Source organism: Mirounga leonina, unplaced genomic scaffold (assembly GCF_011800145.1).
Source record: "Mirounga leonina isolate KUSES-001 unplaced genomic scaffold, KU_Mleo_1.0 Mir_201, whole genome shotgun sequence".
Taxonomy (NCBI): Eukaryota; Metazoa; Chordata; class Mammalia; order Carnivora; family Phocidae; genus Mirounga; species Mirounga leonina.
In genome coordinates this window covers 14,488,019-14,513,790 of record NW_023270504.1, presented here as the reverse complement: position 1 = coordinate 14,513,790, position 25,772 = coordinate 14,488,019, and the positions used below count along the sequence as shown (strand labels likewise).

The window sequence follows — 25,772 nt, the reverse complement described above, 5'->3', positions numbered from 1 at the left end:
CTGCTCAATTACTAACAGTATCTCGAATTATGTAGATTAAATAATATGGTTGAAATGCTTTTTCACTTTATATGCATGTTAAGCATTGTATCTTTAAAAGCTATTTTGGGGGCTCCTGAGTGGGTCAGTCAGTTAAGCATCTGCCTTTGGCTCAGGTCATGATCCCAGGGTCCTGGGATCAAACCCCGCGGAGCTTGCTTCTCCCTTACCTCCCCGCTTGTGCTCTCTGTCGCTATTTCTGTCTTTCTATCTCTCAAGTAAATAAATAAAATCTTTTTTTATTATTGTATTATGTTAATCACCATACATTACATCATTAGTTTTTGATGTAGTGTTCCATGATTCATTGTTTGCATATAACACCCAGTGCTCCATGCGGAACATGCCCTCTTTAATACCCATCACCATGCTAACCCATCCTCCCACCCCCCTCCTCCCTAGAACCCTCAGTTTGTTTTTCAGAGTCCATAGTCTTTCATGGTTCATCTTCCCCTCCAATTACCCCCCCCTTCATTCTTCCCTTCCTGCTATCTTCTTCTTCTTCTTTTTTTAACATATAATGTATTATTTGCTTCAGAGGTACAGATCTGAGATTCAACAGTCTTGCACAATTCACAGCGCTCACCATAGCACATACCCTCCCCAATGTTTATCACCCAGCCACCCCATCCCTCCCACCCCCCACCACTCCAGCAACCCTCAGTTTGTTTCCTGAGATTAAGAATTCCTCGTATCATTGAGGTCCTATGATACATGTCTTTCTCTGCTTGACTAAATAAATAAAATCCTTAAACTAACTAAATAAAAAGCTATTTTTTATTTTACTGATTGAAATAAAGATTGGCCTAATTAGGTATTATTCTATGGCTATCTTAAATGTGTTTTCTTGTTACACCTACCTTCAGTTACGGGACTACCTACTGCCAATTACAGGAAAAATAAAAAATTGCTAACAACAGATTTTCTCTTAAAACCTAGGCCAAGTTAAGCCGGTTATGTGAACAAGATAAAGTGGTACATGCCCTGGAAGAGAAACTTCAGCAACTCCACAAGGAGAAAGTAGGACAATTATGTTTATTATCTCAGTTGATGTTACTTTTTATGCTTATTATCAGGACACTGATAAAACTAAAGTAAAAAGAATTAATTCGATGATGCAGAACATTAAGTGTAATTATTTTTATTATAATAGTACACGCTTGAGCAAGCTTTGCTATCAGCCAGCCAAGAGATAGAAATGAATGCAGATAACCCAGCAGCCATTCAGACCGTGGTGTTACAGAGGGACGATTTACAAAACGGACTCCTCAGTACATGTAGAGAACTCTCTCGAGCCACTGCCGTAAGTAGCAGATTTTTTTCTAGTAAGAGTCACTGAAATATTATGTGGTTCTTTTTTCTTTTTTTTTTCTATTTGTTTCTATGTAATTTGACTGTCTTTGGGATTATTCTTTACTATAACAAGAAATTAATTTGTTATTAACTAATAATAAAAATTAAGGGGTGATTTGTTTTCTGATGCAAAATAAATATAATTATTTCTCTTATAGTAAGCATTCTTTTCCTTGTGAAATAGTTGTTTATAAGGGAAATAAATACTCCATTTATGTATTATTAAAATGAAAACTTATTATGTTAACATTTATTGCATTAAGAGAATAAGTCTTTCGGGACACCTGGCTGGCTCAGTTGGTAGAGCATGCGACTCTTGATCTCAGGGTTGTGAGTTTGAGCCCCATGTTGGGTGTAGAGATTACTTAAAAATAAAATCTTTTTAAAAAAGAGAAGAAAAGTATTTTGTGGATTTTAGGGGAGTTAGAATAATTATGGGAAGGTGGTAATTGGATTCATTTAACCAACCATTTCAATAAAAAAAGACACCTGTGAAATGTTTTTAGGAAGCTGTTGACATTATCATCTAATAGCTGCAGTGTTGATCTCAGTTTAGATATTTCCATTATTTCATTTGATTCTCTTAATTATACTGTGATGTTCATAAATTTTTTAAGAATTTAATATCCTTTCAGTTGTGATCTCCTTGAAATCAGAACCCTATCTCGTTCATCTTTGTAGTTCTGGCATCCAGCGCTGTAGGATGTGCATTAAAAATTTTATGATTGAGGGGCACAAGGGTGGCTCAGTCGGTTAAGTGTCCGACTCTTAATCTCAGTTCAGGTGTTGATCTCAGGGTCCTGAGTTCAAGACCCATCCAGGGTTCCATGCTCAGCAGGAGCCTGCTTTAAAAAAAAAAAAGTGATGATTGAACCAAATGACTTACCCAGCGTTAAAAGCTAATAAATGCTATGCCTAGAATTCAAACCCATGTCTTCTGAGCATAATCCTGAAGACTTAAATCTACATAGATTTTCTCTAATAGAGTCAAAAAGAAAATATATGCACCTGAAATGTTGTCTAAAAGGAAGTAGTCACTTAGTTAACCAGTGGTGGGTAGGATTTGGATAGGAAGGGACAGAAAAGGGTAGTCCATACAAGATAAAATGCCTTGAACCACAACAAAGAGATGAGAATGTGAGAGACATGTTTGGAGAAACAAGAAATAAAAGTAACTGACTGGAGAGAAGATTAGGAATATGACATTAGAAGGGGCAAACGGGGCTAGGTTGTCAACGCCAAGCTAATGAAAAGCTCAGTATCCCTATGGCAACCTGAGTCGAATCAAAATGTAGTTGGGAACTATTTCATGATTTAGTATCTGTTTTAGAAAATTCTGAGGATGAGTGTTCAATTGAACTGTTATTTTTTCCCCTTACCAAATGGGTTTAGTAACTTAAATTTGACCAGTAGGCTTAAAAATGTTTTAGTAGAAATTAATCATGTTTGAATATCCCATTTTCTGGTTGTTACCCATATAATCACTTTCCAGGTTTCTTTTTCTTTGCCTTCAGCGTTATTCATTGGTCATTACAGACCCTCAGTGTGTTCTTCTAACACATGTCTTACTACATAGAATACAAACTATACTATTGCCTTTGTAAACTTGTTCATATTTGTAGCTCAAGCCTAACAGCATATGGTTAACAGTCAGTGGATGTTGATTAGATTTAAAATTGAATCGGGCGCCTGGGTGGCTCAGTTGGTTAAGCGACTGCCTTCGGCTCAGGTCATGATCCTGGAGTCCCTGGATCGAGTCCCGCATCGGGCTCCCTGCTCGGCAGGGAGCCTGCTTCTCCCTCTGACCCTCCCCCCTCTCATGTGCTCTCTGTCTCTCTCATTCTCTCTGTCTCAAATAAATAAATAAAATCTTTAAAATTGAATTACATTTATGCTAGCAGAATCCCAGAGGATTCCTCTAATTCTTTCACAGTTGCTTGAGGTCATTGGTTCAAATCCAAGTCATGAGGTATAAAAGATACAAAAGGTATAACATTAATACTCCCAAAGATCAAAGCTTTGATTCTGAGAACATCTTCTCCTCACCTAGTTGGCCATTTAGGTATGTAAAATTAGGATTAACACAAGGCAGACATGTAAAGCAGTGTGCCTATTATGTTTTATTTAATTCCTGATACTATATCTTCTCTCTAGAAGCCCCATCCAACAAACATACATGCTTTAAGCACATAGTGCCTCTGTGTTCTCACCTTGTTTCTACTTCTTTTTACGTAAGCCTGATTAGTGAGAAAGGTAATAACAGTCAGTTACGCTTGAAATTTTTCAGTGTGTCATTATATTAGTTTGGGGTCTTTTCTGAAAGCAGAGCCTAAGATGAGGGACTGGGTTAAGATAGTTTATTTAGGAGATGATTCCAGGAAGCAGAAATGAGGGTGTGTGGAGAATAAGACAGGAAGGGAGAAAAGTTAGGAAAGGTTTCCCTACTGAGCTGGTTTCCACTCTATGGAACTGGGGACTCTCTGAGGAAATGAGTAGATGCCCCAGAATTTTCTACTGAAGGCTGAGAGGCTATGTCTCATTGGTTGAAGTTACCCCAGTGTCCTTAATTCACCCACACATCCAAACTGCCGTAGCTGGCTTGCCATGAGGCTCTGGTGTGCGTGGAATTTACCACAGTCCCTTGAAATTAGGTGGGCAAAGGGGATATAGTGTGGAGCTCCATAAAACATCTGCTACAGTCATCTCTCTTGGAATTTACATTAGGCCTCATGTCCATATGTAAGAGAAATATTCTTAGGCTTTATCAGCTCAATGGCTGCTTCTCTTACTCTACCCAGCAATTCAAGGAACCAGATAATTTGTGACTCATCTAATAATGGCAGCAAAATATATTTGTAATTCTGTGTTTTTCACATATATTATCTAGTTTGATCTTTAAGAAAATCCTATGCAAAATAAATAATTATCTCCATTTATTTTCATTTTTATTATCTTCACTGCACAGATGAAGAAACTGAAGTTCATGGAGCCAAAATGACTTGTGTAGGTGACATAATTAGTAAGGAACAGAATCAACACCTAAATCAAGGACTTTTTAATTCTTAGGCTTCTGTACTTTCTAGTCCATTTCACTATCTATGTGGTCACATAACATGTACTTTCTGGAACTTGAAATCAAATTTAAATTATCTTACTCAACAATCCAAAATTGGAATTTCAGAAATCATAAAGCAGGTATAAAGGGCTCCCATTCATCCTGAATCATGCTAGTAGTTAGCTTATACATTTATCCACTGCAAAAATAATACCAATATATGAAGTAATAACAGTAATCAGGAATATTTCTTGGAGCAGTTATTGGATACCAGATTCTAAGTACTTAACATGTACTTAATCCCCATAACCCCTTGGCATGGGTACCATTATTATTATGTTAAAGATGGAAAACAGAGAGATTACCCAGGATTACAGTGAATAAGTTGTGTGTATAGACTTCCATTAAACTGATTTGTGTTCTAAGTTGGATTCTAGCTAGGAGGACCATAAGTAAACAGATTTTAGACTCCGGTGGATATACTAGAGTTTAGGATTATAAACTTACAGGGACAGGGAAGCAGGACAAAGGAACTGCTTTGGGGAAAAGCTTGCACATTAAATATCTTCATATACTCATTCATACTCCAGGTAATAAAGAGTTTCTGAGAATCATGGTTACAATAGTGTCGATTTTTTGTAGTAGTTCCATCAATATTTATGAATTTGCATGGAATCTGTTTTGAAAGATTTTAAGATAATTTTTTTTTAAAGATTTAAAAGAGAGTGAGCACGTGCATGAGTGGAGGGAGGAGCAGTGGGAGAGAATCTTCAAGCAAACACATCTTCAAGCTGACTCCCCGTTGAGCTGAGCCTGATGCCTGGCTGCATGAGATCATGACCTGAGCTGAAACCAAGAGTTAGACGCTCAACCAACTGGGCCACCCAGGTGCCCCAATATAATTTTTAAATACCTGGTTATTTTATAATTACAATACAACATCCCCCCAAAAAGAGATAGTCAGGTATGATATGCCTCCTGATGTGCTGCAGTAGAAAGTGCCCAACAACAGATGTGAGGCATTTTTATCAGAAAATCAAATCTAAATCTCAACAAGCCTCAATATGTAACTGTGAGTTTATAGGAAATAAAAGGAAACAGAAGAGCATGTAAGGAATACCTAGGAATTCAATTAGCAAAATGTAGAGTAGGAGAAATTCTGCAGATCAAGTGACCCAATCTCATCCCCATATAAGTAGCAGGGGCATAGAGAGGATGATAGGGGAAACTGTTGTAATTTTTTGAAAACATTTTTAAGAAAGGGGTGCCTGGATGGCTCAGTCGGTTAAGCTTCTAACTTCAGCTCAGGTCATGATCTTGGGATTCTGGGATCGAGCCCCACGTTGGGATCCCCACACAGCAGGGAGTCTGCTTGTTCCTCTCCCTCTACCCCTCCCGCCACTCATGGCACTCGTTCTCGCTAGCTCTCACTCTCTCTCAAATAAATAAACCCTTTAAAAAATTTTTTAAGGAATAAATATTAATGATTTTTAAAACAAGAATTTCCATGTTATTTTTTCATTTTAGTTTATTTTCTTTAGAAATACATTCTGAGGGTCATCTGGGCAGCTCACTCAGTTAAACATCTGCCTTGGGCTCAGGTGATCCTGGGATCCTGGGATCAAGCCCCATGTTGGGCTCTCTGCTCAGCGGAGAGTCTACTTCTCCCTCTCTCTCTCTGCCCGTCTCCCCCTACACCCCGCTGGTGCTCTCTCTCACTCCCTCTCTCTCTCTCAAATAAATAAAATCATAAAAAAAAATACATACTGAAGTATTAATAGATGAAATGATGTGATGCTTGGTGTTTGCCTTGAAATAATCCCCCAAAGATAGAATATGTGAGTACTATAGATGAAACCAGAATGGCCATGTATCCATACTGTTGAATTCAGAGTGGGCCCTACTTTTCCCTATATTTGTGAATTTCCATTGTGTATGTCTGAGAAAGATTAAAAGAAAATCCACAGAATTGCTAACAAAAGTGTAGTACATTAATAGGTATTTTTTCTTTCCCTATATTCTAGCATTTCTACATTTATAATTATACAAATTTATTACATCTAAAATTTGTACAATAAATAGCCACTTTCTTTGAGATGGAATATAGTTATTATTTCAGAGATTAGAAGAGGAACTAGATACGAGTTAAAGATTATAAAAATAGATTACACGTTTATGTTTATGTAGCATATTGTATAGCTGTTCCCATGGCTGCATTTGGTTATAAATTGCCATTGATATTGGACAAGAAAAGGAGGGGTGCTTGGCTGGCTCAGTCATTAGAGCATCCAACTCTTGATCCTTGGGGTTGTAAGTTCAAGCCCCACGTTGGGTGTAGAGAAATTACTTAAAAATAAAATCTTAAAAAAAAAAAGGAAAGGAAAGGTCTTATTACATTAAAACTTGGAAATGAATTATTTGTCCTAATACTTTCTTAATAAAAATGATAATACGTATTCACTATAGCTCTACTGGTAGATATTAAAATCCTCATTTTACTTGTTCCACATCCTGAAGTTAGACTGAGTCAAATTTTTTAACATCTTCTGCCATCCCTGTAACAATCTTACATGTGTACACACATTTTTTTTTTTTTTACCTTTGTTAGAGTATAAATATTCTCAGAAAAGGACACAATTTAAGTGCACAGATATGGCTGACATCCATATCAACACAATGAATTTTACTAAAATACCAGAAACTCCCCTCCCAATGACTGCTTTAGAACCACCATTATCTGACTTAAACTATACATTAGCTTTTTGCTTATTTTTGAACTTTAATAATCATATATATATAAATCATGTATAATCATATAGTATATACTCTTTGGCTTCTTTTAACATTGTGAGAGGAATCCATGTGGCTGTAGATTGCAAGATGTCATGTATTCTCTTAACTGTATATAGCATGAAACTCTCCATGCTTTTTATCAAAAGCACTGTCTCCTGACTTAATGCCTGTGATTTTAAGATAATTGAATGTTTAAAAGTCATTACCCCCCCCTTTTTTTTAAAGATTTTATTTATTTATTTGACAGAGACGCAGCAAGAGAGGGAACACAAGCAGGGGGAGTGGGAGAGGGAGAAGCAGGCTTGCCGCTGAGCAGGGAGCCCGATGCGGGGCTCGATCCCAGGACCCTGGAATCATGACCTGAGCTGAATCATGACCTGAGCCGAAGGCAGATGCTTAACAACTGAGCCACCCAGGTGTCCCTAAAAGTCATTACCCCTTTTAATTGCCTTATCAAACTATATATTATCTTCTTGACAAAAAAAAAAAAAACCCATAAGGTCATATTTAAAGATTTTCAACATGGTATTTGTGAATTTGTCAATGAAATGCTCGGCCAGGTATTGGAAGAAACTGATGTTATGCCAGCGCTGACACTTTCCTTGCTGTCCTCTGTTGATTTGTGTCCTGCCCACCCATAACCGTGTTTGAGGAGCCCAGAGACAAAGGCAGAAACAGCTAAGCCCATCAGGATTATGGGTCTCAAGCCAAATGTTATAGTGCAGTGACGGCAGGACTTTCCAGGCTAGAAAACTTGAAAGTGTATTGTGTTTCTTCACCCTTAAAATAATTTCTAGCTCGGGCGCCTGGGTGGCTCCGTTGGTTAAGCGACTGCCTTCAGCTCAGGTCATGATCCTGGAGTCCCCGGATCGAGTCCCGCATCAGGCTCCCTGCTCAGCAGGGAGTCTGCTTCTCCCTCTCCCGCTCCCCCTCTCTTGTGCTCTCTCTCTCAAATAAATAAATAAAATCTTTAAAAATAATAATAATAATAATTTCTAGCTCTAGAGTTAATGTTTTCTGTACTTCTAGGATTAGAAAGGCAAGGATTCTTACCTTCCTAAAATGTTCTTACAGAGGCACCTGGGTGGCTCAGTCACTGAGCATCTGTCTTCGGCTCAGGTCATGATCCCAGAGTCCTGGGATCAAGCCCCACATTGGGCTCCCTGCTCGACAGGAAGCCTGCTTCTCCCTCTCCCACTCCCTCTGCTTGTGTTCCTGCTCTCGCTCTCTCTCTCTCTGTCACATAAATAAATAAATCTTTAAAAAAAAAAAAAAGTTCTTACATTTGGATGCCTGTATAGCCTTTGAACCGACCCTACACCTGCCTTTCCTCCAAGAGAGGTTAGGTGTTAACCTGGCAATGCCATCTTAATTGCTGAGCCACCATGGAGTCTGGAGATAAATAAATAAGGAGATCAGTACCCTTATTCATTCAGGTAAAAGTTTGCTGGAGCCAAGTACGAAGACTAATATTTACACCATATAGAAGAGGTAAAAACCTTTAGTCCTTTATCACTTTGCCTTTTAAAAATTTTATTCTTGTGAAATCAGTTAAATAAACTCCCTAAATTATCTATATGATATAGAGATGATAAAAAAAAATCTCCAGTGGTATATCTCTACTTTTTAAAAAATAAAATTCACTGTATAACCTGCTTAAGGAGATATCTTAGATTCAAAAAGCAATTATCCCAAATGGCCAAATTCTAACACTCATTTTAATTTTTAAAAGTATGTACTTTGAATAATTTTTCATTGCCTGAGGTGGTTTTTTTTTAAGATTTTATTTATTTATTTGGCAGAGAGAGAGAGTGAGAGCGTGAACACAAGCAGGGGGAGTGGAAGAGGGAGAAGCAGACTCCCCACTGAGCAGGGAGCCCAACTTGGGGCTCGATCCCAGGAACCTGAGATCATGACCTGAGCCAAAGGCAGATGCTTAGGCAGATACTTATCTGACTGAGCCACCCAGGTGCCCCAGAAGTAAAATAACTCTTTAAAAGAGAACCATTAGGAACAAACTGTTAAGATTATTGTGTAACATTGTGTCAACTATTCTTCAATTTTAAAAAAAAAACTGTTTAGATTATTTTAAATAACCTTTCCTCCATACTCCATACCCTCTTTCCTTATCCCAAGACTATTAGTGTTGTTAAACTGACGTTTCCCGGGGCGGGCTTCATTCAGCACAGTTCAGGGCATGAAATCTCTGGTTGTGGAAGATTCTTAGACAAGAGTTACTAATTCATTTTACAACAGTGCTCCCTATATTTTTGTTGTTTGTGTTACATGTGCCAACACCACATCATATACTAGTAATAAAACTGATCAAGATCCTTGCCTTACTTTATCAATTTGTTGACTTCATACCACTCTGAAATGTCTGAAGAGTAATTACAACCTATAGAAGAGTACCTACACTCCCATAGAATAGCATCCTGAAACAGTGAAGTGACAATGTATTTTTGACCATTTGTAGAATCATTCCATATTCAATAGATGACAGGTGGTTAAATACCAATGTGAAAATTTTCTCTGTGATTTTAGGGTTGGGGGTGATTTTTTTCCAAAGGAGAAAAATATAGGTGAGTAGCATCTATATTGAGTCTCTATAAGCAGGATTCACTGATTTATTTAGCTGAATTAGGTTTATTACATTACTGTAAGTTTATTCTGAGTAAAGATACATCAGACTTCTGGTGTTATTGAAAATCCAACATGCTAAAATAGAACTATTTAGTATTTTTCATTTATGGAGAAATTTTAACCAGGGTAGATAATCTAGATAATGCTTTAAACAGGAAAGGAAAGGAAAAATGAATTATAAGGAAAATGAATTACAAAAGTTTTTATTTTGCCCAATATTAACTACACAATTTTCTAAAACCTAGAAAGCTTGTAGTTGCAGTGATAACAATATAAAAGCACATTTTCCCCCATTAAAGTAATTAATGCTCTTTGATTTTTAGGAACTGGAACGAGCATGGAGAGAATATGACAAGTTAGAATATGATGTAACTGTTACCAGGAACCAGATGCAAGAACAGCTAGATTGCCTTGGTGAAGTTCAGGTACAGAAGTGAATTTTTTTTTGCATTGTCTCAACTGGTTTTGACTGGTACTGTACAATCCACTTCGTTAGAACGATTTGTGCATGCCCATGGGGTGCCTGGGTGGCTCAGTTGTTAAATGTCTGCCTTCGGCTCGGGTCATGATCCCAGCGTCCTGGAATCGAGCCCCGCATCAGGCTCCCTGCTCAGCGGGAAGCCTGCTTCTCCCTCTCCCACTCCCCCTGCTTGTGTTCCTGCTCTCTCTCTCTCTGTCAAATAAATAAAATCTTTAAAAAAAAAGATTTGCGCATGCCCTTAATAGTTTTTACATTATTGGCCACCTAAGACATAGGTTTAAATACTTTCAATGATAGGAATCTTACTATCCCACGAAGTGGCCCATTTCTCATTGTTTAAAAGTTCTTTTTTCTGTTGGGCACATGGTGTGATACCTGTGATGTTTTTGCTCCTGCCTAACTGTGTTAAACTTAGTATTGAAGTGTTGAATTTAAATGGACTTATCAAATAAAGGATAACTTATCTTTTCATAAAATTTGTTATAATCCAGGGCACCTGGCTGCCTCAGTCAGTACAGTGTGCAACTCTTGATTTTGGGGTTGTGAATTCAAGCCCCATGATGGGTATAGAGATTACTTAAAAATAAAAAAATAAAAATTTATCCTAATGCATTCTGTATTAAATTCCTCTTTTTTATCAAACTATTTTAGCCTATTGACTTTTGATATGTTATTGGATAGGGAAAGATGCAGCACTGCTTAGCATAAAGAATCCAGTTTTGTAAACACTCACATCTAGAATTAAGTTCCAGGTGTTAATTTTCTTGTCTGTAAAATAGAAACAGTAATACCTGTCTTAAAGTGTTGCTCTGAGAAAGGGAAGATAATATATGTTCGAGAAAATAGTAAAAGTCACTTCATGCTTGTGACTATAAATTTAGCCATCTGCCTTGGAAACCTTATGGACTCAACAGACAAGTCAATACAAGGAATAAAGGTTAGTAAAGTTGACTCTTAGAAAACCAACTGTCCTCCATCTGGGTTGTCCAGTATAGTAGCCACGAGCTACATGCTCTTGTTGGGCTTGAAATGTTGCCAGTGTGATGAGAAACTAAATTTTTAATTGTATTTCATTTTAGTTATCTAAATTTAAGTACCCACATGTGGTTGTACCCACTTGTGGTTAAGTACCCACTTCTATATTGAACACTGGGGTCAATACTAACTATAGTAGGAAAAAAAAAAAAAAAACCTGAAATATCTAAGAAATAACCCAGGGGTCAACAAACTTTTTCTGTAAAAGGCCAGATATTAAAATATTTTAGATGTTGCAGATGTATATACTCGGTCACATAATCTTGGGCAGTTTTGGTTTTTTTTATAACCCCTTGGGATGTGAAAATTCATTTTTAGCTTTCAGGCCACAGCAGTTTACCTGATTTAACTTAACAAAAAATGTTCATCATGACAATGTAATGTCTATATTATAGGACATAAGATTTGAATAAATAGAGAAGTGGAATTGGTATACCATGTTCATGGATGGCCTAATTTAACATTCTCTAATGAAAATTCTTTATATAAACTCAAATTCTATTCTAATCAGATTTCCTCCAGAATTCTTTCAAAAAATTAAAAAAATAGTACTAATATTTTAAAGGTATAATGAAGGCCACAATATTGTTTTGTTTTGAAAAATAACTAGGGGCGCCTGGGTGGCTCAGTCGTTAAGCGTCTGCCTTCGGCTCGGGTCATGATCCCAGGGTCCTGGGATTGAGTCCCGCATCGGGCTCCCTGCTCAGCGGGAAGCCTGCTTCTCCCTCTCCCACTCCCCCTGCTTGTGTTTCCTCTCTTGCTGTGTCTCTCTCTGTCAAATAAATAAATAAAATCTTCAAAAAAAAAAAAGAAAGAAAGAAAGAAAAAGAAAGAACTAAAAGGCTCACTCTATGAGCTATAACATTGCACATAGACCAGTTACATAATGACTCTGCACTTCAGTATTCACAACTGTAAAATAAAAATTATAGTGCCTACCTCTATCAGGTTATTATAATGACTAAATATGTTGATATTTTTGAAGCACTTAGAATAGTATCAGGCACATAAAACATACTGTATAGTGTTTATTAAATAAATAAGTGAACGGAGCACCTGGCTGGCTCAGTCGGGAGACTGAGAAGAGCAGGCAACTCTTCATCTAGAGGTTGTGAGTTCAAAACCCACATTGAGCATAGAGCTTACTTTAAAAATAATAATAATAATTAAGTAAATAAGCAAACAATGAAGGCAACATAAACAAACTTAAAAGATGGCATACTGGCAAAAAGTATTGCTAACCACTAAAATTCAACAAGAGTGACTATTTTGATCTTCAAGGAAATTTCTTTGATTTGGAGAAGCAATACATTAGAAAAATGGACAGAGAACATGACTTGTTAATCTATAGAAAGTAAAACTCAGATTGCTAACAAGTGTTTGAATACTGTTCAGAGTCATCATAATCAGAGAAATGCAAAATAATACAAAAATGAGATTTTCATTGTACACCTTTCAGATAGGTAAAACTACATACATTTTTTTTAATTATTGCAAAAATAATATGTATCCTATATACATGTGCACATATCTGATTTTTGTAATTGAAATTCACTCCCTAGAAGTCTCTGTCAGTATTCACATCCCTGGGTTGTCCTTGTGTTTGGGTCTTGTGTGAATACTTCCCTTCTTTTATTTTGATGCTTCTAGCCCTGTGGCTTGGGAAACTGGGTAACCAAGGTTATGTAGTGCCTTTTTGAAGCAGCATAGCACATAGTCCTCATGTTTATAGACCTTAAAAGCATATTTTCACCCCTCAGAGGACTTTTTAGCTAAAATTTTTTTCTGGTTAATGTGACAGTTTTGTACTTCATTGCCCTTTTTTTAAAAAAATAATTTACATTCCTGGGGCGCCTGGGTGGCTCAGTCGTTAAGCGTCTGCCTTCGGCTCAGGTCATGATCCCAGGGTCGTGGGATCGAGCCCCACATCGGGCTCCCTGCTCAGCGGGAAGCCTGCTTCTCCCTCTCCCACTCCCCCTGCTTGTGTTCCCTCTCACTGTGTCTCTCTCTCTGTCAAATAAATAAACAAAATCTTTAAATAAATAAATAAATAAACTTACATTCCAAAAAATGATATTTCTTGTTATCCAAAGTATCAATAAGTCATAGAGTTCTATTAGAATCTTACTGGAAACCAATATGATCTCATTTTCTAGAATTTCTAGAACTTAGGAAATTACTATACTTCCCATTTATTTTTTCTTCTCCCTTAAAAATATTTTTTTTAATTTGAGTTTGTGAGTTTCTATTTTGTTCTGTTTTCTTTTTGTTTTCCATTTTTTAGTTCCTTGTGATCAGCAATAATGCAAGCCCAAAGCTTATTGAACAGATGTGAAATAGTGCACTTAAGTCTGAGAAATTGAATTTTTTCTTTCTCTGCTTCATCAAAGGCCACAGAAGTTGAACAATTGGGAGAATCACATAGAGCATGTTAAATATTCTCAAAACTTAATCCACTGCAATTCTCATTTTTTTAAATATATAATTAGTAGGATTTACAACTTTTTTTTTTCCCCTTCTATGTGGGCTCTTTTTCGTGAAAGACTGAATCAGCAGGAATTCAGCGTGCACAGATTCAGAAAGAACTTTGGAGAATTCAGGATGTCATGGAAGGACTGAGTAAACACAAACAGCAAAGAGGCACTACAGAAACAGGTAAATCAGCTTTTCTGCAGTAATTGACCATAATCTTACATCTCAGTGGAATGACACAGGGTGCCTGGCTGACTCAGGTAAAAGAGCATGCAACTCTTGATCTCAGAGTCGTGAGTTCGAGCCCCGTGTTAGCCCCGTGTTGGGTATAGAGATTACTATACAATAAATAAATAAACTTTTTAAATAAATAAATAAGTAAATAGGATGATGCATAGAATTGGATTTCTTTTGTTATATGAATGGATTTTTGACATCAGAAAACAGGCACTCTTGTAACGTTGAATCAGTACACTAAGTTTATAAAGTAAAAAACAAAAGTTCTGCCAGCCTCACCCACAGCAAAAATAAATGACTGTTTTTTGTATATAATTATACACATGCATAATGTTTTGCTTTTGTGATTTTTTTTTCCCCCACAACAAAGACTGGAATCATAGTATACTTATTTTTCAACAATTTGGTTTTTTCTCCTTAACAGTATAGTGCAATAATAACTGTAAGAGTCCATTGTATAGATGAGCTATAATGTATCCATTTGTGTTGTTGGACATACAGGTTGTTTCCAGGTATGGGATTTGTTTTTTTCTATCATAAACCATGTTGTGTGTGTGTGGGGGGGTGTTATTGTATATATAGCTAAACGTGAAGGCTAGAGATTACAAGAAGTTGGAAATGAGCACGCATCTTTCATTTTGCTAGGCACAGCCAAATTGCCCTTCTAAATGATTGTACTGAATTACATTTACATCAGTAGTGCTTCAGAAAACCCATTTCCCTATACTCTTGTTTAAACTAGATATTTTAATTTGTGTTTTTAAATACAGTTGCTTTCAGATTCTGGAAACATTAATAAACAAGGGATTAGAAACTGAAGGCTTCATTTAAAATAAGTGAAATGGGGGCGCATGGCTGGCACAGTGAGTGGAGCATGCGACTCTTAACCTCGGCGTTGTGAGTTCAAGCCCCACTTTGGGTGTAGAGATTACTTAAAAATAAAATCTTTAAAAATAAGATAAAATAAATGAGATGAAATGATTCCTTTTAATGTAGATTTAAAGAATATGTTTAGTGTAAGTAGTTACATTTTGGGTTTTTTTTAGGTATGGCAGGGTCAAAGCCTTTCTCAACAGTTAAGTACAAAAATGAGGTAAGTTTGGATTATCTATCTCTAAATTATTTCAAATGTGTAACACATGAATTAGAATTTGTCTTCTCTTCATAACAGAAATGTTTCCTAAATATATTTAAGTTACTGTTTTAATCTTGAAATTTCACTGATTCAGTACTTTGATACTTCTAACAGATGTGATTTTTCTTCCCTTAATGCAAAAAAAAAAAAAGTTGAATCACTACTTTTCATCTGTGTTAAAACTTTAACATTGTCATACTTTTTCTAATACAAGTAATTTGAATATTTATCATTGTTTCTTATTCTTGGTAAAATTTGTAGGATGATTGATAGATAAGTTGGTTGTGTGTCATGCGTACCATAGAGAAATTACAACTACAAAGAGATACTGTCAACCTGATTGAAACCATCTGTGGTCTTGAATTTTGTATTAAAACCAATCAAAAAAATGTTTATTTTATCTCTTAAAATTACCCAAAAAAAGTAAGATTTTTAAATTAATGATTTTCTTCTATTTTTAAAGTGAAATAACAGTAGTTTTATACATCTGTTTTGATGTTAAGCTTCAGATGAACACTAACCCATATGTTACAGGAAAAAATTAGATAAAACCATATTTAAGACCCAGTTACCGGCTATCGTACTTTGCATTTTTTATTTACTTTCCAATATGAGACTTTTGGCTTGGCAGTGTCCCTTTAATTATCTTAAAGTGAATTTAAGTTAACTTACCATTGCAAAGAATTTAGATATACTTAATTCAATATGCTTATCTAAATAAGGTGACTATTCTACAATCTTTAGGAAGAGGAAGTAGTCCCACCTCGTCCTCCACTTCCTCGGTCCTATGACTTTACAGAGCAGCCTCCCATAATCCCCCCTCTGCCCAGTGATAGCAGCTCCTTGCTCTGTTATAGCAGGGGCCCAGTCCATCTGCCTGAAGAAAAGAAGAGTCATCAAGTTCAAGGATATCCAAGAAATGGATCTCACTGTGTAAGTGGCTTCAGTAGCCACAGAATAAGCAATCATGTACCTGCCCTCTCATTTTTGAAAGTTTATTTTACACTCAAACTTTTTGTTGATTAAAACCCCACTTTTAGCCAGTGTTTTTCTGTTTGTTTATATATAGTTATCATTTGTGCTTTTCCTGTTTTGGTTTTACCATTCTCATTTTTTTATATTTTCACAATTTTAATACTTCATAATTTCATATTTTTAATAAATGTTTTTGTAAAGTGGCTACTTTGCATTTGCCTAAGAAGTCATATTTTAAATATACCATTTCAGGATATTAGAGGTAAAATATCCTTGGATCAGAAAGAAGTGAGAATGAAAAAAGATTGTTGCTAGGAATGATAAAAGGGTTGGGATATAGGCAGTTCCATCTAGGAAAACTATTAGAGGATGTGGACATTGCTAAGGAGAGATGTTACCCATGGAAGCTGGAAATAAGAGGTTTGGGATTAAACAAATAAATGTAAAATGTGGTAAACTAGAAGAGAATTAAGGAGATAAGGAATAGGGCTAATTTAATTAATACAATATAATTATTTTCAGACCTCAGATATACTGGGATAAAAAATGTTCTAATGACTTTGTCCCTAATAAGAATATTCTTAATTTGAAAACCAAAACTTTTACTGGTTAAAAATATTTCAGTTTTTTTTCCTATGTTATTTGTAATATATATATATGTATCAATTATATATATCAATTGTGCCTGTACCCAAGATAGCTGACTGAAGCTTTCAATTTTTGGGGTTTGATTTGAAGCTTTAGAGGTAAACATTATAAAAGAAACTTGTGCCACTTTTTTTTTTTTGAAATTACATGTCTTCCTTTCAAGGGTCCAGATTATAGACTCTACAAGAGTGAACCAGAGTTAACAACAGTGGCAGAAGTTGATGAATCTAATGGAGAAGAAAAATCAGAACCTGTTTCAGAAATGGAAACTTCCGTTAAAGGTCAGCATTTGGGATATGTTTTATCTCCTGTGTTTTTCAGACATTTTAACAATAAAATCAGTTTATGTGTTGGCCCAGTATATATATACAAGTCCACAATCCCTTATCTGAAACCTTTGGAATCTGATGAGCTTCTGAATTCAGAAGTTTTACGTATTAGGAAGGTAACATGATCCATAAACCATGCATTATATGTCATCTCAGCTAGGCATGAGGCCACATCCCCTTCTGAAATAATGTAATATTTCTGGAGTATTCGCCCTAAGAGGAGGGATAAAGACTAAAAAGCTTCATATCAGTCCAGGTTAGCTTTTACTGAGAAATAAGTACATTCCAAACTTTTGAAAAGTTTTCCATTTCCTGAGATTTGGGGGTAGGGAGGTTTTGGTTTTCTTCTGTTTGAAAATTGTACATAAAAGATCAAGGGCTGAGGGGTACCCTGCTGGCTCATTCAGTAGAACATGTGACTCTTGATCTTAGGGTCATGAGTTGGACCTCCACATTGGGCGTAGAGTTTACTTAACCAAAAAAACACATAAATAAACAAATTCCATGACATAGTATTCTTACTGGGTGTACTCTGACTTTTTAAAGTTTAATTATTTTTGGTAATCTCTACACACAACGTGGAGATAGGAGATTGATCAAGATTTGCACACTCTTCCTTCTGAGCCAGCCCAGCACCCCTGATTTTTTTTTTAAATACTGATCATTCTTCAGGGTTGTAAAGAAAAAGGATAGAGGGGGCAGTATTCAAGAATAAAAAGATAGAAGAAGCCAGATACAGTGCAATGATTCAACCTTGATTGGATTGTGGTTTGTTTTAAATCCAATTAATTAACATATAATGTATTATTAGTTTCAGAGGTAGAGGTCAGTGATTCATCAGTTTTACATAATACCCAGTGCTCGTTACATCACGTGCCCTCATTAATGTCCATCACCCAGTTACCCCATCCCCTCCAGCAACCCTCAGTTTGTTTCCTAAGATTAAGAGTCTCTTATGGTTTGTCTCCCTCTCTGATTTCATCTTGTTTTATTTTTTCCTGCCTTCCCCCATGATCCTCTGTTTTGTTTCTTAATTTCCAGATGAGTGAGATCATATGGTAACTGTCTTTTTCTGATTGACTTATTTCGCTTAGCATAATACCCTCTAGTTCCATCCATGTTGTTGCAAATGGTAATATTTCTCCTTTTTTGATGGCTGAGTAATATTCCATTGCATATATATACCACATCATCTTTATCCATTCATTTGTCCATGGAGATCTGGGCTTTTTCTGTAGTTTGTCTATTGTGGACATCGCTGCTATAAACATTGGGGGTTCAGGTGCCCCTTCGGATCACTACATTTATATCTTTGGGATAAATACCTAGTAGTGCAATTGCTAAGTCATAGGGTAGCTCTATTTTTAACTTTTTGAGGAACCTCCATACTGTTTTCCAGAGTGGCTGCACCAGCTTCCATTCCCACCAGCAGTGTAAGAAGGTTTCTCTTCCTCCACATCCTCCCCAATATTTGTTGTTTCCTGAATTGTTCATTTTAGCCATTCTGACTGGTGTGGGGTGGTATCTCATTTTGGTTTTGATTTGTATTTCCCTGACACCGAGTGATGTGGAGCATTTTTTCATGTGTCTGTTGGCCATTTCTATGTCTTCTTTGGAGAAGGGTCTGTTCATGTCTTCTGCCCATTTCTTGACTGGATTATTCTTTGGGTGTTGAGTTTGATAAGTTCTTTATAGATCTCAGATAACACCCCTTTATCTGATAAGACATTTGCAAATATCTTCTATTTTATATGTTGTCTTTTGGTTTAGTTGACTGTTTCCTTTCATGTATAAGAGCTTTTTATCTCATGAAGTCCCAATAATGCATTTTTGCTTTTGTTTTCCTTGCCTTTGGAGATATGTCTTGCAAGATGTTACTGGAACTGAAGTCACAGAGGCTGCTGCCTGTATTCTCTTCTAGGATTTTAATGGAATCCTGTCTCACATTTAGAATTTTTATCCCTTTTGAGTCTGTTTTTGTGTATGGTGTAAGGAAATGGTACAGTTTCATTCTTCTGAGTGTGACTGTTCAGTTTTCCCAACACCATTTGTTGAAGAGACTGTCTTTTTTCCACTGGATATTCTTTCCTGCTTTGTCGCAGTTTAGTTGACCATAGAGTTGAGGGTCCATTTCTGGGCTCTATATTCTGTCCCATTGTTCTGTTTATCTCTTTTTATGCCAGTACCATACTGTCTTGATGATTACAATTTTGTAAGAGAGCTTGAAGTCCGGAATTGTGATGCCACCAACTTTGGTTTTCTTTTTCAACATTCTTCTGACTATTTGGGGTCTTTTCTGGTTCCATACAAATTTTAGGATTATTTGTTCCAGTTCTGTGGAAAACAAGTGGATGATACTTTGATAGGGATTGCATTGAATGTATAAAGTGCAGTAGGTAGCATAGACATTTCAACAATATTTGTTCTTCCAATCCATGAGCATGGAATGTTTTTCCATTTCTCTGTGTCTTCCTCAATTCCTTTCATAAGTGTTCTATAGTTATTAGAGTACAGATCCTTTTCCTCTCTTTTTTTTTTTTTTAAAGATTTTATTTATTTATTTGACAGAAAGAGACACAGCGAGAAAGGGAATACAAGTAGGGGGAGTGGAAGAGGGAGAAGCAGGCTTCCCGCGGAGCAGGGAGCCTGATGCGGGGCTCGATCCCAGGACCCTGGGATCATGACCTGAGCCGAAGGCAGACGCCTAACAACTGAGCCACCCAGGCGCCCCCAGATCCTTTTCCTCTTTCATTGGGTTTATTCCTAGGTATCTTATGGTTTTAGGTGCAATTGTAAATGGGATCGATTCCTTAAGTTCTCTTTCTTCTGTCTCGTTTGTGTATAGAAATGCAACTAGAAATGTATTTTTGTGCATTGATTTTATATCCTGCCATGTTGCTGAATTCCTGTATGAGTTCTAGCAATTTTAGGGTGGAGCCTTTTGGGTTTTCCACATAGAGTTGCCATGTCATCTGCTAAGAATAAAAGTTTGACTTCTTCGCTGATTCGGATACCTTTTATTTTTTGTTGTTGTCTGATTGCTGAGGCTGGTGAAAATAGACATCCCTGTCGTCTTCCTGACCTTAGGGAAAAGCTCTCAGAATGCTATTCACTATGGGCTTTTCATATATGGCTTTTATGATATTGAAGTATGTTCCCTCTATCCTACACTGTAAAGAGTTTTATTCAAGAAAGGATGTTGTAGGGCGCCTGGGTGGCTCAGTCGTTAAGCGTCTGCCTTCAGCTCAGGTCATGATCCCAGAGTCCTGGGATCGAGCCCCGCATCAGGCTCCCTGCTCCGCAGGAAGCCTGCTTCTCCCTCTCCCACTCCCCCTGCTTGTGTTCCCTCTCTCGCGCGCTCTCTCTCTCTGTCAAATAAATAAATAAAATCTTTAAAAAAAAAAAAGAAAGGATGCTGTATTTTGTCAGATGCTTTTTTGCATCTGTTGAGAGGTTGTTTTTGTCCTTTCTTTTATTAATGTAGTGTATCACATTGATTGATTTGTGGATATTGATCCATCCTTGAAGCCCAGGAATAAATCCTACTTGGTCATGGTGAATAATCCTTTTAATGTACTGTTGGATCCTGTTGGCTAGTATCTTGGTGAGAATTTTGACATCCATGTTCATCAGGGATATTGGTCTTTAATTCTCCTTTTTAGTGGGGTCTTTGGCTTTGGGATCAAGGTAATGCTGGCCTCATAAAATGAATTTGGAAGTTTTCCTTCCATTTCTATTTTTTGAAACAGCTTTAGAAGAATAAGTATTAATATTTCTTTAAATGTTTGGTAGAATTCCCCTGGGAAGCCATCTGGCCCTGGACTCTTGTTTATTGGGAGATTTTTGATTACTGCTTCAATTTCCTTGCTGGTTATGGGTCTGTTCAGGCTTTCTATTTCTTCTGTTTCAGTTTTGGTAGTTTATAAGTTTCTAGGAATACATCCATTTCTTCCAGATTGCCTAATTTTTTAGCATATAATTGCTCATGATGTGTTCTTATAATTGTATTTCTTTGGTGTTGGTTGTGATCTCTCTTTTTTTTTTAAGATTTTAACTATTTATTTGGCAGAGAAGAGGGGGCTGGAGAGAGAGAACAGGCAGGGGGAGTGGCAGGGAGAGAGAGAAGCAGACTCCCCGCTGAGCAGGGAGCCAGATGTGGGGCTGGATCCCAGGACCCCAAGATCACGACCCAAGCCAAAGGCAGACTCCCAACCAACCAACCCACCCAGGCACCCCTGATCTCTCCTCTTAAATAAAAATTTAGCTCCTTTCTCTTTTCTTTTTAATAAGTCTGGCCAGGAATTTTTCAGTCTTATTAATTTTTTCAAAGAACCAGCTTCTAGTTTCGTTGATCTGTTCTACTTTTCTTTTGGTTTCTATTTCATTGATTTCTGCTCTAATCTTTATTCTTTTCTGCTGAATTTAGGCTTTATTTGCTGTTCTTTCTCCAGCTCCTTTAGATTGTGTATTTGAGACCTTTCTTGTTTCTTGAGAAAGGCTTATATTGCTATATACTTCCTCTTAGGACCACTTTTGCTGCATCCCAAAGGTTTTGAACAGTTGTGTTTTCATTTTAATTTGTTTCCATGAATTTTTTTAATTCTTCTTTAATTTCCTGATTGACCCATTCATTCTCTTTAGCCTCCATGTATTTGAGTTCTTTCCAAATTCCCTTTTGTGATTGAGTTCCAGTTTTGAAGCATTGTGATCTGAAAATATGCAGGGAGTAATTCCAGTTTTTTGGTACCAGTTGAGACCTGATTTGTGACCTAGTATGTGATCTATTCTGGATAATGTTCCATGTGCACTCAAGAAGAATATGTACTCTGTTGATTTAGGATGTAATGCTCTGAATGTATCCATTGTGTCATTCAAAGCCCTTGTTTCCTTGTTGATCTTCTGCTTAGATGATATGTCCATTGCAGTGAGGGGGGTGTTAAAATCTCCCACTATCATTGTATTATTATAGATGTGTTTCTTAGATTTTGTTATTAATTGGTTTATATATTTGGCTGGTCCCATGTTAGGGGCATAAATATTTACAATTGTTAGATCTTCTCATTGGATAGACCCTTTAATTATGATATAGTGTCCTTCCTCATTACAGTCTTTGGTTTAAAATCTAATTTGTCTATATAAGGATTGCCACCCCAGCTTTCTTTTGATATCCATTAGCCTGATAAATGGTTTTCCACTCCCTCACTTTCAATCTGGAGGTGTCTTTGGGTCTAAAATGAGTCTCTTGGCAGACAGCATATCAATGGTTCTTGCTTTTTTGTCTAATCTGCTACCCTGTGTCTTTTGATTGGGGCATTTAACCCATTTACATTCTGAGTAACTAGTGAAAGATATGAATCTAGTGCTATTGTTTTACCTGTAAAGTCACTGTTTCTGTATATTGTCTCTGTTCCTTTCTGGTCTGTGTTACTTTTGGCCTCTCTTTTTGCTTAAAGGATCCCCTTTAGTATTTCTTGCAGGTATGGTTTAGTGATCACAAATTCTTTTAGTTTCTGTTTGTCCTGGAAGCTTTTTATCTCTCCTTCTATTTTGAATGACATCATAGCTCGATAAAGTATTCTTGGCTGCATATTTTTATCATTTAGCACCCTGAATATATCATGCCAGTCCTTTCTGGCCTGCCAGGTCTTTGTGGATAGGTCTGCTGCCAGTCTAATGTTTCTACCCTTATAGGTTACGGACCTCTTGTCCCTAGCTGCTTTCAGGATTTTCTCCTTTTTTTTTTTTTTTGGAGATTTGCAAGTTTCACTGTTATATTCCACGATGTTGACCTATTTTTATTGATTTTGAGGGGGCGTTCTCTGTGCCTCCTGGACTTGAATTCCTGTTTCCTTCCCTAGATTAGGGAAGTTCTCTGCTATAATTTGTTCCAGTGTACCTTCTGACTCTCTCTCTCCCTCTCTTCTTCTTCTGGGATCCCAATTATTCTAATATTGTTTTGCCTTATGGTATCACTTATCTCTTGAATTTTCCCATCATGATCCAGGAGTTGTTTCTCTTCTTCTCAGTTTCTTTATTCTCCATCATTTGGTCTTCTATATCACTAATTCTCTCTTCTGCCTCATTTATTCTAGCAGTTAGACCCTCCATTTTTTATTGCATCTCAGTAGTAGCCTTTCTTATTTTGGTCTGATTAGATTTTAGTTCTTTTATTTCTCCAGAAAGGGATTCTCTAGTATCTTCTATGCTTTTTTTCAAGCCCAGCTGGTAAATTTATAATCGTTATTCTGAACTCTAGTTCCGACTTCTTCTATCCATACTGATTAGGTCCCTGGCAGTCATTACTGCCTCTTCTTCTTTTTTTTGAGGTGAGATTTTCCATCTTGTCATTCTTGCAGAAAGTGGTGGCTTTTCTATTTGGAGAGTTGCAGCTATTCTTAGCTTTCTGGTTAAGTTCACAGGTGTTTAGAATGATTTGATAGCTATCTAGCTGAATTCCTGGGACCAGACGAAACTAAGGTCTCCTACTCCTCTGCCATCTTGTACTATCTCTTTTAGATTGTGGTGGGTTTTTTTGTTTTGTTTTGTTTTGTTTAAGATTTTATTTATTTGACAGTGAGAGAGGGAACACAAACAGGGGGAGTGGGAGAGGGAGAAGCAGTCTTCCCGCAGAGCAGGGAGCCCGATGCTCAATCCCACCCTGGGATCATGACCTGAGCCGAAGGCAGACACTTAACGACTGAGCCACCCAAGCACCTAGATTGTGGTTTTAAAAAAATCTCTAGGAGCCCCTGGCTGGCTCAGTCAGTGGAGCATGCAGGTCTTGATCTCAGGGTTGTGAGTTTAAGCCCTATGTTGGATGAAGAGATTACTTTAAAAAAAATGATAAGTAAATGTTTTTTGAAGTCTCTAAAGAGATTCTTGGGACAGTTATGGAAATTTAAGTATGTTCTAGAGATTATCAACAGTGTGATATTGTGGTTATATAGGAAAATGTGTACATGTCTCATAAAAAACTGTATGTGTGTGTGTTCACATGCAGTTGACTTGAACAACATAGATTTGAACTATGAGTGTCCACTTAAATGCAGATTTTTTTTCAATAAATATTGTACAGTACTGTAAATGTATTTTCCATATGGTTGTTTTAATAGGGTTTTCTTTTGTCTAGCTTACTTTATTGTAAGAATACAGTATATAACACATACAACATATAAAATAACGTGTTACTAGTTGCCGGTCAACAATAGGCTATTAATAGTTAAGTTTTTGAGGAATCAAAAGTTATATGCAGTGGCATCTGGCTGGCTCAGTCTATAGAGCATGTGGACTCTTGATCTTGGGGTCGTGAGTTTATGAGAGGAGGAATCCAGTAATTTAAGTGGAGCACTAAAATGCCTTGTGACAGTACAAAGCTCAGAACCTGAACAAATTAGGAATCTGATAGGACACCCCCTCAAGTAAAGCCGGAAACCTCTGAGGGCTATACTCTCAGTGAAAACTGATTAATTAGATTTCATCAAAATTTAAAACTCCTCCCCATTAGAATGGGAGAAAATAGTATATATATCATATGACAAAGGCCTTGTATTCAGATTATATAAACAGTCTTGCAAAGCAATAATAAAGACAACCCAATAAAAGTAGGCAAAAGACTTGGAAACAAATAAAGTATACAAACATATGAAGAAGTTTTACAACTGATCAATCATAAATGCAGTTTTGATGCAAATTAAAATCAGTTCACACCTTCTGGAATAGCTAAAATTAAGACCTACTACCAAGTGTTTGTTAGGACACGGAACAGTTGGAATTCACACACACTTCTGATGGTGGTATAAGATAGAACAACAGTTTGGTAGTTTCTTACAAAATTAAAATTAAATTAAATATGCAATTATCATATCCAACAGTTCTGCTCCTATATATTTACCTAAAAAAATGGAAACATCATTCCTCAAAAAAACTTCTACAAGGATTTTTACAGCAGTTTTAATTCATTATAAACAAAAATTGGGGGCAACCCATATGTCTGTAAACAAGAGTATGGATAAACAAGTTATGATATCTTCATATAATGGAATACCCCTCAGCAATTAAAAAACATTGATAGATGTACATGTGTGACTTTCAGCAACTTGTATAAATATGAAAAAAATTACGTTAAGTGAAAGAAGTCAGGCATAAAGAGACAGGTATATGATTCCCTTTATATGAAGTCTGAGAATAGACAAAACTAATCTATTGGTGATAGACAACAACAAAACAGTTGCCTTTGGCAGAAGGGTGGGATTGACTGGAAGGGAGTTTTGTGGGGTGACGAAGATGGTCTATCTTGATTGAAATGATTACACAGATGTTGTATATGTATGCAGCTAGGGATAAGAATGCATTTATCAAACCTCACCAGTTGTGCATTTAAGAATTTAAGATCTCTGCATCTTAGTTATACATTTTGCCTCAATAAAACTAGGAAAGAACAGTAAAGACAGAAACTGGAGAGTTTGAGGCACCTGGGTGGCTCAGTTGGTTAAGCATCTGCCTTCATCTCAGGTCATGATAGCGGGGTCCTGGGATTGTTCCCTCCATCAGACTCCCTACTCAGCAGGGAGTCTGCTT

The 25,772-nt window shown here is 36.7% G+C and overlaps 1 protein-coding gene across 8 annotated transcripts in view; it reads left to right on the top strand.

Annotated features, from left to right (window-relative positions):
• Window positions 1–25,772, top strand: part of PLEKHA5 (pleckstrin homology domain containing A5) — a 244,241-nt gene that overhangs the window by 199,598 nt on the left and 18,871 nt on the right. For 6 of the 8 annotated variants that reach the window (XM_035028124.1, XM_035028122.1, XM_035028123.1 and 3 more), the window contains 6 exons: window positions 979–1,059; window positions 1,193–1,342; window positions 10,207–10,308; window positions 13,943–14,054; window positions 15,155–15,201; window positions 17,030–17,147. In XM_035028124.1, the coding sequence (XP_034884015.1) occupies window positions 979–1,059; window positions 1,193–1,342; window positions 10,207–10,308; window positions 13,943–14,054; window positions 15,155–15,201; window positions 17,030–17,147 (610 nt within the window). Of the gene's footprint in view, window positions 1–978; window positions 1,060–1,192; window positions 1,343–10,206; window positions 10,309–13,942; window positions 14,055–15,154; window positions 15,202–15,987; window positions 16,177–17,029; window positions 17,148–25,772 lie in introns of those variants that run through there. The other 2 variants (XM_035028131.1, XM_035028127.1) reach the window with 2 other exon arrangements.